The sequence below is a fragment of the Lemur catta genome, unplaced genomic scaffold (genome assembly GCF_020740605.2).
Source record: "Lemur catta isolate mLemCat1 unplaced genomic scaffold, mLemCat1.pri scaffold_43_ctg1, whole genome shotgun sequence".
Classification (NCBI taxonomy): Eukaryota; Metazoa; Chordata; class Mammalia; order Primates; family Lemuridae; genus Lemur; species Lemur catta.
The window spans coordinates 1,506,990-1,524,456 of record NW_025423850.1 but is presented as its reverse complement, the minus strand read 5'-3'; the positions used below and the strand labels follow the sequence as shown (position 1 = coordinate 1,524,456).

General features: G+C 36.5%; 1 protein-coding gene and 1 non-coding gene across 2 annotated transcripts; both read left to right on the top strand.

Annotated features, from left to right (window-relative positions):
• Window positions 1–1,714: 1,714 nt before the first annotated feature.
• LOC123629781 (putative ankyrin repeat domain-containing protein 20A5) lies at window positions 1,715–17,072 on the top strand. The gene is made up of 7 exons (XM_045539171.1): window positions 1,715–2,000; window positions 5,470–5,584; window positions 5,747–5,920; window positions 9,832–9,938; window positions 11,275–11,409; window positions 13,967–14,037; window positions 17,002–17,072. The coding sequence occupies exons 1-7, from the start codon at window positions 1,750–1,752 to the stop codon at window positions 17,070–17,072; spliced, it is 924 nt and encodes a 307-aa protein (XP_045395127.1). The 5' UTR covers window positions 1,715–1,749.
• On the top strand, window positions 12,712–12,818 carry LOC123629806. The gene has a single exon (XR_006732281.1). It is a non-coding gene; the product is annotated as a U6 spliceosomal RNA (small nuclear RNA).
• Window positions 17,073–17,467: the final 395 nt, after the last annotated feature.

Below are 17,467 nucleotides of genomic sequence, written 5' to 3'. Positions count from 1 at the left end.
TCACCCGTCTCGGCCTCCCAGAGTGCTAGGATTTCAGGCGTGAGCCACCGCGCCCGGCCAAAATAGTTCTTTTGAAGGGATTTCTTGCTAGCTATACCAGATTTTATTATGTAGGCATTACATATGACATAATGCATGTATATATGCATCAATATATCTAAATATATATATTGTGTGTGTATATATATATATATATATATATACAGATAAAAAAGGTCTTAAAGATTTCATTTTAGAATTTTAGTCATGAGATAGTAAAACATATAAACTCGCCAGTTTATAAAAACCAGTTGGATGTAAATCATTTTTTCTGACAAAATGGCATAAGGTTAAGATTTTTTTTAAGTAGGCCATCTTATAAACTCTGTGAACCCAATTTTGAGTAAAGCAGTTTGATTCAGTTATCAATATACTAGATTGTACAAACAACAGTTAACTGTGAAAATGTGACTGAAATATGTGAGAAGGCTGAAACTTATGAGTTTAAAACTCTTATGAGTTCTAACAAGGTCAGACAGTAGTTTCTTGGACTCATTCTTTGTCCTTGAAGATAATAATGTCACCATTTCCTTTAGTATAGGGAGGGTGTCTTTATAGGAATTTTACGTTTTACTTTTAAAACAAGTATGAATGGCAAGAATATTTCTTAAAAACTGCTGATTTTCAAGAGGGTTTCTGTTTTTGATAAGCAGTCTGCCAGAATAGTTAAAGCTTTTGTAAAAAGAAGAGTTTAGCTAAGGGAACGATTAAGAGGAGGAATTGTAAAAGGGGAAGAAGAAAGTCCCAGAAATAAGAGCCCAAGCCTGGTTTGAGATATTTTGTGGCCAGGCAATCTTTGGGTCTTGATTGATTTTTTTTCAGCTTCAAGGTATCAATGAGATGTGCGTATCTTATTTAGAGTCTACAATTTTATAGCCATGGTCAGCAGAGAGAGACCAAAAGGCCACAGGAGTCTACCCCTGTCAGTTCCCTGTGACACTTCCTATATGACAAACACCAAGTCAGGGACTTTAACCAGACCCAGGCCCAAATGCCAACACCCAACAATGGGAAAGCTGTCTATTGTTCCAAATCTTGGAGGATCATATTTTATTCTACCTCTCCACTGACAGCCTCTTTTCCCACCACTCATACTGAAAAGCAATTGTCTGCACCAGCTTTAGGTATTCAAAACAGAAACACATTTTCTGATAGAAAGATTTGGAAAAATAGCTTTATTTAGAATCTGTAATTTTATAGCCATGGTCAGCAGAGAGTTCAGCTGGCTGTAAACCCATAGGCCCAGGGGTGCCACCCTCAGCGAGCCCGAGGCAGCCCCGGGGTGAGCTCCGCCAGGCCACGTAGGGGCCCGAGTTGCAGCCACACATGCAGGCCATGCGGCAGCAGGGACAGAACAGCCCCGAGTGGCGCGTTCTGGAGTGTGTCACCAAGGGGGGGAGGGGGAGGGGTGGGCGGTTTCCCGCTGGCAGTTGTGCGCATGTGCAGTAACGGCTCATTCTCATGCGCACGTGAGCAGTTGCTTTAACGGTTCTGGCGGTGCCTGTGGTCGCTTGGCTGTGCTTGGCGCTGCCTGGCCATTTACAGCTGTCAGAAGTTGGAGACCGGGATTTCCCTTGCTGGAGGTCGTGGTCATATCGGGTTGTCTTCACTGCACTGGACTCCCGAGGCAGGGAATAGGCAGGGGGTGGGCTGCGGTGGGGTGGGGGGTGAGAGTGGGCTGAGGTTCCCCCGAAGCCGGCAGCCGCCACCATGAGGAAGATCTTCTGCTTCGGGGCAGACAAGGGCGGGCCGCCCTCCGGCCCCTCCAGCCACTGTGGCCAGACCAGGGTGGGCCTGGAAGGCGAGGCTGGTGACAGCGCCTTCCTGCAGCCACGGTACCACATCCGGAAGAAGGGTCTCGGCCAAATCCACCAAGCTGCCAGCGCCGGTGACGTCGCGAAAGTGGAGCAGATCCTTTCGCTGAAGAAAAAGGTCTTGGATGCCAGAGATAGAAAGAAGAGGTGATGGGCGCGGCCATCCCGGGTTGGGGGCCAGGCAGGTGCGGGGGAGACGCCCTTCCCAGACTGGCAGTAGCCCAGGGTCCTGCCGGCGAGGGCGCCCGGCTGTCCTGCCTGCGGGCTCCGCAGCACCTGGGATATGGCACCTGGGAGGGGTCCGGCGCCAAGGCCAGCTTCATGGGCAGCAGCACAAAAACAGGACTTCAGCTGCTTCCCCATCCACTCATGATTCCCCTTCTAGGACAGCTTCTTGCCAGTTTTAGCTACTTAACTAGCACAAGTATACTGGGTGTTTGATTGTTAATGTACACATTTTAAATCATTATCTTATATACCTTATAGAAAGGTACATAGTGAGAGGAATAATAAGTATACTATAAATAATTCTGTGTTAAAACATCTTAGCAAGAAGTTCAATATCCATTTCATGTCACTGTACACCTATGAAAATGTGTTCTTTACTCAGGGAACTTAGAAGGAAAATTTGAAGTGGGTATATGGTACCATAGTCTTCAATAGGAAGACTCATTTTTCTGAGAATATGAGCTCTTTCTATTTTATCAGTTTTACATGAGCTAAATAAAAGTTATAAGGTTTCCAAATTTTTTAGTTAACACATGCTGTCTCGCTTTTACTATTGTGATGACATGAAGAAAAATTTTGTAATGGAGTAAGACTTGCTCTTCTAGGTATCCAAATGTGCTATGAATTTCCACAGATTAATCATTTATTAGCAGTTGAAGAGATAGATAAATGAATGGAACAGAATAGAAAATCTAGAAACACCCAAATGTATGAAAGAATTTAAAACTTGATGATGGTGACAAATCAAACATGATAAAAACTGACGTCTAATTTAAAATTGGGCAAAGTCCTTTTTTTGCAGATCTACAAGTGACCTACAAACATAAGAAAAAATATTAAGTGTCCCTGCTAAGAGAAGGATTTTAAGTTAAAAGAGAAATTAGATAATGTTAAGCTATCCACAAAGTTTGTCAGAATGAAGACATTAAATACTATTATTAAACATGGAAAATACTTATACTGGTGCTTACAGTTTATGTTGTTGATTTCTTTTCAAATAGACAACTTGGTGGTAACTACATACAAGTGAGACTGACACACTCCCTACTGCACTAAGGAGGCAACTGGAACTACACATTTAAAAATTGTGTATGCCCTTTACCCATCAGTTCCATTATACTAAAATATCCTCAAGAAATAGAGATCATACAATTTGTTTTTCTCAGCACTTAAAATAATAAGGTTTTAAGAGGAATGCATATGATGGATTTACAAATCAATTAGATTGTGTCCATAGATGGAATAATATGTCACCATAGAAGGTGGCATAGATACATATGTGTGCTGACATGTAAAGAGTATTTAGGTATATCAAGTAAGAATAAAAGTCAATTTGATTATTATACATATACACAAACACACTGTGGTGTTGTGTTAGCTTAAAATATGTACACAATATGATAAAATTTGTTATTTCTGGGTAATTAGGGTGTACGATTTGAAAGTTCTAGTAAAAGTTTGTCATTAAGGATATAATCCCTGGGAAGAGCCGTAATATGAATCTTGCACAGATAGAAGTAATTTCTTAATTTCTATGAATTAATTTTAAAATTATTTTGTGGATTGGAATATTCCACCAACTTTTATCCCTTCAGAAGTAAAGGGAATCTTTTCATCTGTGCTTGAAGATTTTATTACATACACAGTTTTTTAATGTGCATCTGTTTTGTTATATAATTTATTGCTTACATGCAAAAATTTTAGATTATTCATTATAATTTAGGTGTATCATTATGAAAACAAAAAATAGGAAATATAAATGTTACTATTACAAAGGTATAACTTTATAGGGGTCTTCTTTCAAAATATTTAACTCTTGTACTCTGTTTTCTCAATGCATTTATTCATCAAACATACTATGAAGACCTGTTATGTAACAGACGTATTCTACTAACTTTCAGGACACATCCATCCTTAAAACTATTTACCTGACCAGCCTGAGAAATTTGAGAAATTTAAAATTGGAGGATTAGGACTTAATTTCAGTTAAAGTCATTGCTCACTCCTTTCAAACAAAAGCATTTCTGAAGGTAGACAATTGTAAAAGATGACTTTAACTGCCCTTTTAAAATTTGTAACAGTATTAATTATTAACAGTAAACGTTCAAAATATCTGATTCTCACACAGTGTATAAATATATATATTGAACAAATGAGGCATACCTATTCATTCGAATCCTGAGTTTCTTTTGGTCTGAAGTATTTGAAAATCAAAGTAAGAATTATTTGGTTTTAAAAATTTTGTTATTTCAACCTTCTTTTTCCATAGTACTTTTAAGAACTGAAACTTACATAAATGCCAGTGATATAACTAGAACTTCCATAGACCTATTGTATATGCCCTATTTCCCTTAATGTAAGGCAGCATTGATTTTGTGATGTCCCGTTATTTTGCTTACCAATGAGATAATTTTTCTGTGCTGCCCATTGTAGTTGAAATAAATCATGAATAAAAGGTGCTGTTCCAGTATCAGTGATGTTAAAATGTGAGAAAATGAGCACCCTAGCATCACTGAAATACAATGTTATCTCTAGTCTTTAAATAAACCACAAAGTAGGTATAATTGCATTATTTTGCTTAATTAAAATGTTATCTTTGTTAAGCAGTAGTAATAATTACATTATGTAACAGTCATTGAGCTGTTATTTGCATTAGGAACTGTTCCACATACTTAGTACAGATTCTCATTTGAGCATCACAGTGATGTCCTATGAGATAGCTACTGTTTTTTTTCCCCTATTTTATTGAAGATGAAATTGAGGCACAGAAGGGCTAAGTGATAGATAATAAGTTTTTTTTTTTTTTTTTTGAGACAGAGTCTCACTCTGTTGCCCAGGCTACAGTGCCATGGCATCAGCCTAGCTCACAGCAACCTCAAACTCCTGGGCTCAAGCAATCCTGCCTCAGCCTCCTAAGTAGCTGGGATTACAGGCATGTGCCACCATGCCTGGCTAATTTTTTCTATATATTTTTAGTTGTCCAGGTAATTTCTTTCTATTTTTAGTAGAGACAGGGTCTCGCTCTTGCTCAAGCTGGTCTCAAACTCCTGAGCTCAAATGATCCACCTGTCTTGGCCTCCCAGAGTGCTAGGATTACAAGCATGAGCCACTGCGCCTGGTCAATAGCTAATAATTGATAGAGCTTAAAGTAGGATGCAAATCCAAGTTGAACTGACGCCAAAAGCCAATCTCTTTCTAATAGGCTGCTCTTTTATTAATCTAGTGAGGAATAGCAGCTAATAAATATTGTACTTTTTTCACAAGAAAATTAAATATTTGCTTTAAAGGTAGAAGAAAACATGCTGTTTAATATTTATAATTACATGAATCTTTGTATATTTTAAGATAGTGCACTACAATTTCCTAAAAATCTCTCTCACTTTCATAGGACTGCTCTCCATTTGGCCTGTGCCAATGGCCATCCAGAAGTAGTTACTGTCCTGGTGGACAGAAAATGCAAGCTCAATGTCCCCGACAGTGAAAAAAGGACAGCTCTGATTAAGGTATATAGCAGCCACCTTTTGCAGCATGAGATGGATTTCATTTCAATATACACAATAAAAATAAATTTGTTTCATTTAAATGTAACTAGTCGGTGGGATCTTTGGAATGTTTCTTTTGAACTGTTAGAATTTATGATCTATTTCTTGATCTGATACTGATAGGCGGTACAATGCCTGGAAGAGGAGTGTGCCACCATCCTGTTAGAACATGGTGCCAATCCGAATCACAGTGACGTGTATGGCAACACAGCTCTTCACTATGCTGTCTATGGCGACACCCCATCGATCGCAGCAAAGCTCCTTTCACATGGCGCAAATAAAGAAGCCATAAACAAGGTAGAGATCAATGAACTGTATTTGAAAAATATCAAACGTTGACATATGTAACTATCAATTTTCCATATTTGGAAGCTCAAACATTCCGCGAATGAAAATATTTTGAAATACCTTAATTGTTTTAAAATTTTACTTAAAATGTTTATACATTTAAAGAAGCATTAGAAGATGCAGTTTTCTTTTATACATTCATGGTTAATATTTGTGAAAACCCTGCATTTGTTAAAGGAAAACTTGTTAACTTTTTTTCCAAACAAGTGTTGTGTTTTTTTTGTTTGTTTGTTTTTTCTATTTAGTATAAAACAAGCCAGGGGAGCCAAATTTGCCCTGGAAATACGCTTTATCTTATAATTGAAAACTAAAGCATTATATAATAAATGGAATTCTTGCTGCTGCTGACAAGTTCCTTAGAAATGCAATTTATATCAAAGTGACTAATCTCTAATTGGCAAGTCGTAAGAGAAAGAAATGGAAAGGGAAAAAGAGAACAGTCAGAAATATGCTGGCCATTTGGAAATTAGGTAATTTGGGGAAAATACAATGAAGAGTTTTTTGTGTGTTTACTTGTCTGTTTGCTCTTGGTTTATATGTTTAGACAAAGTGCTCTTCAGTTTTACGGAAAGTAATTCTTAGTTTGGGAAAGAGTGTTAGGGAGTTGTAAACTTGCCCAGAAATCAGTGTTAGGAGGACTCTGAGGAAAGCAGATTGGCAGTGAATAGGTGGTGAGGATGTGGGAAAGACTTGAGAAGAGGGAAGAATATCCTGCTCTTGCCCAAACAGCCACTTATCCTCCTCTTGCAGAAACAGCCACTTCGACAAGACTCTACTAGAATTTCTTGTTGGGAAGGTGGAAGGTACAAAACTTATAAATAGCAAAATCAAGTTGCATTTTGAGTTTCTTAGTCCCTGTTCTAACCCTGTGCAGCAAGACTAAATGGAGTTTTCAGCAAATGACTCCATCTCTCACTATTTCCTGTTTGGGGCCAGATCTCCAAGTGATAAAGGGCCTTGGCCATGTGAGAGAGACAGGACACTGAAGTGACTGCCTGCTCTGCTAGTGCTCAGCTAGAGCCGTGTCACAGTGACCGGGGAACATTTTTTAACAATCTAGAAGTCTAGGCTCAGCCCTGCAGATTTTAATTTAGTAAATCTAAGAAGGCCTCGATATGTATATTGAAACAGATTTCCTCAAAGCTGGGTGCAGAAGCGTGTGCTTGTTGTCCCAGCTACCCTGGAGGGTTGAGGCAGGAGGATCACTTGAGCCCAGGAGTCTGAGTCCACCTGTGCAACATAGTCAGACCCTCTCTCTAGCCAATAAAAATACTTTTCTTGAGATTCTGATGCATTCCTACTTAACAACCACTGAATAAATAAATATAATATAGAAATTCCCATGTTTCAAAAACATAAGAAATCTCCAGAAGAATTGGAGTTTGATAGATGCTACTTCCTTCAAATCTCTCCTTTCTAATAATATTAGCCTGACTTTATCTGCCTCTCTCTAACTCTGTGGTTGAGCAGTTCCAAAGAATATTATTGGCAACATCTATCAGCTTATGGAATAACACCCGTTTCCTGCTGTTTAGCAATCATTCACTGCCAGTCAGAGGGTCTTTAGAAATCTGCTTATGGACAGTCTTTCAATAAGTAGTAACGGGCCCTTTTGGGATTTCACATTTCTTTGTTATCATTCAGGGGATTAGTTCAACAAATGTTTACTACAAGCAAGGCGTTCTCAATTAGCACAGTAGCAAATCTTGAATCTTTTATTCAGGTACAGCTGTATTATGGACTATCTCAGTATGTCTGTTAAGTTCATACAGCTTTGACGTAATGAGGATGGCAGTTTTAAACACTTAAAAGCATGAAGTTTCCAAGAACATAGAGAGGAATTCTTTTAATAATTTAGTTTTAGCAGTCCTATGAACTAGTTAACAATTTGGGTAACAATCTGGGAAAAATAAACACAAGTAGATAGTAAACGAATAGATGTTTGAAAAATTCTTGTTGTGGGTATTATAAATCTTAATAGCAATTTTTATTCCATATTGGGGCTTGATATTTTGGCAAAACCTATGACACTAAAGAAAACAAAGATTTCACATGCAAGTACTTGCTTTATACATGACTATTTGGAAACATCATTAGTGAATTTTAGAACATGAGACTATAGTCAAAATGCAGCCCATAAGTAGGTTTACTCTGCCTCGATAAATTGAGTCTGCATGTAAAATTTGGGAGACATGCAGGAACCTGGGTTTCAGGCTTCCCTAAAGAGTCAAGCCTATTGTCCCTTGAGCTCATATGCTTGCTGTGCTGTGCAGAATCTTCCCCCTTTATACAAGGTGTATGTTCTCCAGTTTGCTACTGTGCCTATCTAGGTATTTCACAGGCTCAGGACATCTACTTGCCTACCTAAGCACTTGAGAGGACAAAGCTTGTTTTTTAGTATTTTTTGAAATAATTTCAAGGTTTTCAAGACAGTTTATACTTGTTTAGAATGTATGTCATCTATATTATAATATACATTTATCCATTAGTAATATGGTTGGATTTTAGAATATAGAAATTTTTTTAAAAAATCAATTTTTTATTATATATACCATAAAAAATCATCTTTGTATTGGAATACCTATAAGCTTTTTAGGTTACCCATGGTGAGAACACTGAATCCTAACCACTAGACCACCAGGGAACTTTACCCATGGTTATAGTTGGCTAGGCTGTGTGTAATGAAGACAGCATTATATCTTTCTCCTCAGCATAAACTCTATAAAATGCAAATGATTTAGTGGCTTCCATTGTGCTAGCAATAATCCATATAGATCAGTATTAGAACTCTAATTGATAAGCCATTATATTTTTATTTCTGATTTATATTTTGCATGAAGTAAAAACCAAGTGGAGTACCAATTAAAATAGAAATCAGAATACAAGTGGATTAAAATAAAGCAGATAGGCATTAGCATCTCAGGATCATCAGGATAATTGAGGAAAAAAATCATAGTGAGCCTTCTAATAACTAAGATAAAAATCTGTCACCTTGTCACAGGAGAAACAACATGGACCATGAAATAATGAGTTGAAATTCATTTGAAACCTCTCTCTTTTATTCAGAGCCCATTTCCTTAGTGACCCTTTGGAGAAGGAGTACCTGACATTGGTACCCTGGGGTCCTACGCTACTGTTAGAAGAGAATCACAGGAGTTTGTATCACCTGGAGGAAACCTCCACATTCACTGGAAAGTTCTTAAAACTGTATCTCTAAAGATTTAATTCTTCACATGTTGTTTACCAAAAAAACTAAATAATAATAATACTTGTCAAATAGAGATCAGGCAAAGCTTGAGAGATTTCTTTAATACTGGACATATGATGCACAGTTTTGCACTACTTCTCTAGCCTGGATGGTCATGGAATCTTCCTTTTGGGATACAGTGTTTAACTTATGGTATCTAAATACTCTTTGGAATATCATGTAAAAAACGTTGCTGTAGGTACAATAATTGATATTAATTCAATAAAAATGCTTGAAGCATTTACTACTACATCTTAGGGTTTGGGAATATGGAGATAAAAGATACAGCCCCTGCCCCCAAGAAGCTCTTGGTTTAGATGGAAAACAATAAATTAAGTACAGCATATCATGGTAAATGTTGTGATAGAAACAAAGATTCTTAGAACCCAGAAACGTTTGAAATGAGTTTTGGAGATGGCAGGAGTTAGCCTGGAGAGGCAGAGGAGGGGAGTTTCTAAGGGAAGGAGCAGAACAGATGGGTGAGTGGATGAAACTACCTTTCATTTACTTTCTGTATGATACATTTAAGTTCATAGGCTCTTACATCAAATGTTCAGTTCAGTTGAGAAATATGAAATTTTTTGAATGATAAATTGATTTTTCTGTATTACAGGATCACCTCACTCCACTTCTACTTGCTGTAAGTGGAACTAAAGAGGAAATGGTAGAATTTTTGATACAGAAGAATGCAGATATAAATGCAGTAGATAAAATGAACAGGTATAGTATTTAGTGCTTTTTTTAAAAAAATGTGAATGTTATTTTAGGGTAGTAAGAGTCACTCAAGTCAGAATTATTAAATGAATGAGAAGATTAACATAATTGTTGAGAGGATAGAGTGACAAATATCAACACAAATCATCAGTTAGGTAGAAAAGCAATTATTTGGACTGGGGAACCTAAAGAACAATATGCAGTAGGATTCATCATCTCTTATGATACTGACTGATATTTGTTATTTGTAATCCGATGTTTTTGATCATGTCATCTTATATCACCTAAAGAGGTTTCATATTAGTTTTACTGAAGTGTGGACTTTAACTTTTAGATCACTTTATGACTCAATATGGAACTTCTTAATCCTTTTATAGTATTTTTTTAACTTCTTCTTATAGAATTTCCTTCAAAAATGGTATATGAAACATAAATAGAAGTTGAAAATCATTGTTTCTTTGGGACGACTCTTTTGCCTTAAGTGCTTTCTTTGAAAAATATTGATGTTAGGTGATCTGTAAAGGATTATTAATTGCTATAACTAGATACTGTGGGTTCATCAGTTGTTTTCCTTTTTCATTTCTAATGTATTTTGATTTTTTCTTTTTAATTGTTATGAAAATGAGAGAAAGACCACTTTAAGTGGATAAAATTTTTCTTTAATGAAGATAAGTCATAAGTGGATGATAAAGGGAAGAGACAGCTTTTCATTCACATAAAACCGGGTTTAAATTCTCGCTTTCCCACTTGCTAGGCGTGTGACCTTGGGAAGACCACTTCCCACCAAATGTGTATTCTAATATGAGAAGGAGAATAACACTATGCCCTTCCAGGGTGGTTGTGTACAAGTAAGATTATGTATAGAACATTGAATTCAGGCCCCAGCACGTGCTCATCAACATCATTAACTGAAACTACTATGGCTACTATTTTCACCATTACTACTAATGTTATTGTTTAAGCCTGCAGATAGCTCTTACTTAACTGACCCCTAGTTGACTCTGAATCACAGTCCATTATGTCAAAATAGGAAAGACATGGAGCATACTTCATGCAATGCTTTGCTTACTTTAGATAAGTGATCTCAGCAGAGAATGACCAACTTCTACTATGTCATACCTTAATGACAGAAGAAGCTACGTTTTTGTCCCTTCCTTTTAACCTAGGTGGTAATTTACAAAGAGGCACGCTTGAGCACCCAGGATGCTTGTGTCAGTTAGTACATATAAAAGGTTAATTCTATACTGATAGGCAAAATATTCAGCTGGCAATCTATATCAAATTAGCATTTTAAATAACTATTAAAGTTCCCAAGGGTGAGGTTATCTCTTTGTTATTTTAGAACGGCCCTCATGCTTGCTGAACATCATAACTCACCAAGTATACTACACCTTCTTGAGGAAGGTATGGATGTTTTTTCTGAAGATATCTCTGGAAGGACTGTGAAGGATTATGGCACTACTAGTGGTTTTAATACGTAAGTATTTACATTAAAAGACCAGTGAACACTAAATCAAGGTGTAAAATAATTTCAAATTTTGTATCTTATACATCAGGTGAGATTTCATAGCGTGTTTCAGGTAGTGTTGGAATGGCAGTGAATTAGTCGAATTCATCAGCCAGAAATCAAACAAAAGGCTAAACGAGTTAGAAGTAGTAATGGGCACAGAATTCATCATCTCGAGACTTTCAAGAAACCTTTATCATCAGGGATGGTATCAGCATCATCCATTTCATTTGAAGAATAACTCGTGCATGAGATAATATGCCACATGTTTGATCCTTCTAATTAGTTATTTGGGTCTTGAAATGTCTACTTAACAGAAAATGTTGTAGTGTCTTCTGGGGGCTATTTCCTATAGCCTCCTCCTTGAACTTTTCAGGAAATGGAATGGTTCTCTAAATGCAAAGAAGACAGTTGTTTTTACAAGTCTGAGAGAGGGGAATGAAAGGACACTTCAATCATTCTGTTGTTTCATTTATTCTGTTATTCCATTTGACACTGGTCTTGCTGTCTGGAAATGATTGACCTTTGCAGATTCAGATCCCTCAGTCTTCATATGGTGATCCATATTTAGACTTCAAGGCTACATACACATTTTTTGAGTTCGTGCACATATGCTCAACCATTGTTCCTAAATCACCAGTACCCTGCTCTGGCAGCTGGGCCTCCTAGCTACAGCCACAAACATAGTGAGCAAAAGGGCCCTCCCTCCACACTCCAAACCTTATGTGGAGCCCTCATCTCAGCCTAGACTTAGCCTAGGTCTTTATGGTAAGTTATCCTTTGATGCCCCTGATTGTCTTCCCTCTAGCAAATAGTTGAGATTGTTCTAAACTGTCAGAGAGTTTCAAATATCATTGTAGGAAGATATTAGAACTTCCTTTTTTCTTTGCTACAAATTTGTATGCCAAGGCTCCTTTTGCCTCTGTTTAGTGCCTTTTTTTAAGTATTGGAAAGTCACATTTCATCCTTCTGCAGAGTAATGGTCACCAACTTGTAGCTGGTCTCTCAAGTGATCTGTTTTCCATAACAATGAAAATCTCCCAAGCTACTTGGACCTGTACCTGAGGTTTCTTAAATTCTTTCAAATTCTATCTCTTAGGGAAACCATTCGTCAGAATTCTCTGAGCTAAAAGTAGGTTAATTGTTTGGCTCTTCTGTTGATACAATACATACATACATACATACATACATACATACATACATACAGGAGGTTGATTGGATTTAACAGGGCCAAACCTCATCCCTGACTCATCAGTGTCCATATAGGGCTTTGAGCTTGCTTCATCAGCACATACATGAAAATTGAAAGAATATAGAGAAGATTACCATGGTCCGTGCCCAAGGATGACATGAAAATTTATGAAGCATTCCATATTCTGTGCAGTCCTGTGAACATCATTTGACTGTTTGCTGACTAGCTCAGAGGAAACAGTGTATGTCAAAGCAAAACAGGTGTGACTCAATATTAAGATTGTGAGTTTCACTAACAAGAAAATTGTGTAAAGTGATGTATGAAATGACAGTGGAGTTGAGTGTTGAGCAACATGTATAATATCATATGCAAATATGTTGTCGGTACTGATCTCAGACATGAGAAAATATGAACCAGCATCTCCTTCATTGAACTTAGTAAAAATAAAAGTAAGGTTTTGCCTTCCCCATCACTTGGAGGGAACATGGAGATTAAGCATCTTGCTAACGAAGATCTGCTGGTTCAGAGTTTGAGTAGGTAGAGAAGGAATAGTAGCAGTCCAAGGCAGGTCTTGACATTTATTGATTATTCTGCCTTTGGTGTGATTGATTAGCTCAGTAATGGGGGGAGAGTTATGTTATCTAATTTAATGAGATAATATATTAATAAATTTGTCACAAATTATGAAATAACTGAGATACCCTGAATTACAAGCCACAAAGAATAGGAAAACTAATAATCAAAATTAGGACTTAATAACATTTTCTTGAAACTTCAACATTTCATTCAATATTGCAGCCTAGGGAAAAATGCAGAATGGGTTGTATTTGGGATTCTAAAATAATTTCAGCAATTAAATTAAAGAACAAAGTAATCCATTACTTGACTATTTCTTCAAGCATTGTAAAAATGTTATAGTATTAATATTAAATATTTATAAAAATGTCTATTAAGAGTGACACAAGGAAGAAAAATCGTCATGTTTTGAAGACATTGAGCCTAAGACAAGCAACTTTTCCATGAACAAATAGCTGTTGGTCATAGCACCTAAGACTTCTTTTAAGTTCAGGACACTTTTTGTTATGTCAAGCGTACTCTAGTTCGTTGACTGAACTATGCTGCTCACACTTCATGAGGACTTCACCTTAGTTTTGTATTCTTGAAATCAAAGCGTAATAAGTTTGCAGCGCTTACACATTTGAAGTGTGTGGGCTAATTAAAGTTCTGATATTAGCCCTGATTTTGTTGAAATACTCTGAGAATTTCATATATTTGGTAAATGTTTTCATATCAGCATTAAAATAGTAATATTACTTATTACATTTTTATACATAGCATTCACCACCAAATTTCAGAATATAAAGAAGAAAAGATACCTGACGATCTTTCTGAAAACAACAATCCAGGTAAGACTTCTGATAGTGAATTGCTCTTGGTCGTTCTACCATGGATAAAAAAATAAAGAGTAAGGAAGTTTTGAGCACAAAAGGGGCAGTTAAAAAGTCAATGTGTAAATTGTGTGCATATTTTAAAAATTTGTTTCTTAGTAATCTAGAATTTAGAATTATGTAAGAAGTTAATTGTAGGGAGTTTATAATCACAAACAGTATTGTCTAAAAAAAGTCTTCATTTAATTATTGTCCTTAAAATGCTCTATGATATTTTTGTATAAATAATAAAATAGGTTTTAAAGTTAGTATGTTATATGTTTCCTCTGTGGTGACATTATAATCAATTGGATTTCTTATTAAAATGAGTTATTTATATTTTATAATAAATGTTTCTGTCTAGGAAATGAATATTAATTAGAGTTGATCTGAACATTGCAGGGGTTACGGGCACCAATTCCCTGTGTGGTGAAAAATTTGCGTATAACTTCTGGGTCCCCCAAAACTTTACTAACAGCCTACTGTTGAGCAGAAGCCCTACTGTTAACTTAAGCAGTCAGTTAAAACGTTTTGTATATGTATCATATACTGTATTCTTACAATAAAGAAAACTAGAGAAAATAAACCATTATTAAGAAAATCATAAGGAAGAAAAACTATTTACTTTCATAAAGTGGAGGTGGATCATCAGAAAGGTGTTCATTCTCATCGTCTTCACACAAAGTAGGCTGAGGAGGAGGAATAGAAGTTGGTGTTGTTGCTTCTGTGTGGCAGAGGCAGAAGAAAATATGCATATGAGTTGAATATGCATATGAGTTGACCCCTATAGTTCAAATCCTTGTTGTTCAGTGATCAAGGGTATTACATAGTGTTTCCTGTCACTAAGGAAGTAATTATCTTTAATACTGGCAATTCAAAAATAGCTTTCTGGTATGAACAAATAGCAATAAGAACTGTAAAAAGTAGCCAGTGTGCAGTAGTGTCAGAAGAAGATTCATTTTTAAAGATACTGAGTACAAAAGTCAGATATTACTTGTTGAGAAGCACAAATTATCTTACATATTTTTATTCTAACGTGGTCTCATTATTATCGACCTCATCCCAAATAAATTGAAACTGCATGAGATATATTTACTTTGTTAAAACAAGATATATATTCTTCTATCTGCCAGATAGCTATCATGATAACAGTAATTTTATTAGAATAGGATACCCTGTTACCATTAGGCAAAAGATTACCATAGTCAGTATTCCAACAGACTTGCTTTGGGCTCAACAAATTGTAATAAAAGTACACAAACATTTCACAATAGCAAAAATGGTACTATTCTCCCTAGGTGTGACAACTTAAGCACCTGCTAATCTGAAGTGTACGAGACACCTTTAATTTAGTACGTCTTTATGAAAGAGCCTTTATAAGTTAGGTTTTGCAAGTTGCAGTAGACAATGATAGATGTAGTTTCAGTCCTTAGGGTTCTCATAATAAAATAGAGCTGTCCTAGGAAGTAATGTCTGTGGTTTTTCAACAGAATTGTCAAAAATCATTTTCATTCATTTATTTTCTTGACCAGTTGACAAATAACGCTCAAGAGTCTTTTAGGCAATAAGCATTTTTGTTATGTTACCAAATATAAATGTCTAAGAAATACACTCAGAAGCTTTATATTTTTATTGTCATTTTTATTATTTATTACTTTATTCAGTGCTTACTATGTGTCTGATGCCCTCTGTGAGCTCATAACTACCATTTCTAATGTACTTACCATGTTACATATGTGCCAGACAGTTTAAGTCCACGGCAAGGAATTCATGCTTTAAAAAATTGGGTAACATGTCAGGTAAGCATGCCAGGTAGAGCGACAGAAGAATGATGCTTGGCAGAAGGAACAGCTGACAAGATTGCATGTTTGGCAGAAGGATCAGCAAGTGCAAAATCTGAGATGCATGAGTGAACTTTGCAGGGTGTGTGAGCAGTTCAGTTTTCCTTATGCAAAAAGCATAAAATTGTAATGCTTGGGAATGAGATGAACACTTAGCTAAGACAAGATTGTGGAAGACTTTTTAATGCTTCCACACTAAAAAGTAGAAATGGAGAGATCTTATTTTTTTGGCCATGGGAAATTTCTCAGGTTGAATGCATTTGGCTGCAAATAATGGATGACCTAAGGAACAGAGGCTGAAACAATAGGAACCAAGTTGTTTTGGTGGTTCAGTAATGCCACCAGGATCCACTTTGTTGTCCCTCTTTCAAGGATGCTCTTGGCACTGTTGTGCTTATGGCTCCTTTCCTGGTTGGCTCATTAGCACCAGTTCCAAACACAATGTTCTTACAAGATAGTATCTAAAGGTGGGAAGGGCTGCTTTTCTTCATATGTTTTTTGTAACTCGGGAGAAAAGTGGGAAGGATGCAGTGGTCTCCCTGTAACATTTTATCAGGTGGGTCACACCATATGCTCATTTTTAAATCAGTCACTGGGAAACAGATGTAATTACTGTGATTAGCTTAGAATAATTATTTCTCTTTTTGGAGCCAGGGAGGGGTATTAAGATGATAAATATTGAAATAGAATTGTGTTTCTCCAGCAAGAGACAAGAAGGAATGGCTACTGGGTAGGGAGCCATTAAAGTTTGTTGTAGTGATTCATTGAAGAATATTGAGCAGGGGAGTCTTAAGGTGGGATTTCAGTTTTAGGGCATTTTGTATATGGTCTAAATCAGGCATGGGCAAGCTTTGTCTCTAAAGGATCTAGTATTAAATATTTAAGGCTGTGTTATCGCTTTCACATCTACTCAACCCTGCCATTGTAGTGTGAAAGTAGTCATAGAAAATATGTAAGCAGATGGGCATGACTGTGCTCCAGTAACATTTTGTTTTACAAACCATATGGCATATGCATAGAGAAGAGCAGCAGTTCACCAAGGAAGATGAACACTTTTCTATAAATGTTGAATTTAATGGATATTCATATAGAGTCTTTTTAGTGTTTTCCAGACTCCCAGAAGGAAAGCCGCTCTTCAGAGTAAGTCACATTGTTTTTATGAAGAGTTTTTAGGCACAGTGTGCCGCTCTTTTCACTTAGGGAATGGTGGGAATCCTCTCAAAGCCAATGTCCTGGATCCCAGCCATGAGCCAGCCTTGCAAGCAGGCCTTTCTAAGGATGGCAGTCTCATCCTTGCTGTATAAAATCTGTTCTGCACAGCAGTTACACCCCAACTTAATTTTTAGTGGTTTTAAAATTTTATTTAATAGCAGATAATATAATGATATAGCATAACATGGTAGTTGTTTTAGTTGCATGATCCATATTAAGTTGCAATGCTGTTTACTTTTTTTTTTTTACTGTTAATGAATGTTTAACAGATATTTGTGCATAAGTTACTATGGCAATGCAGGCACTTAAAACAGGGGATGTGATATTATGAAATATATATGTGGTCTTTGATTTGG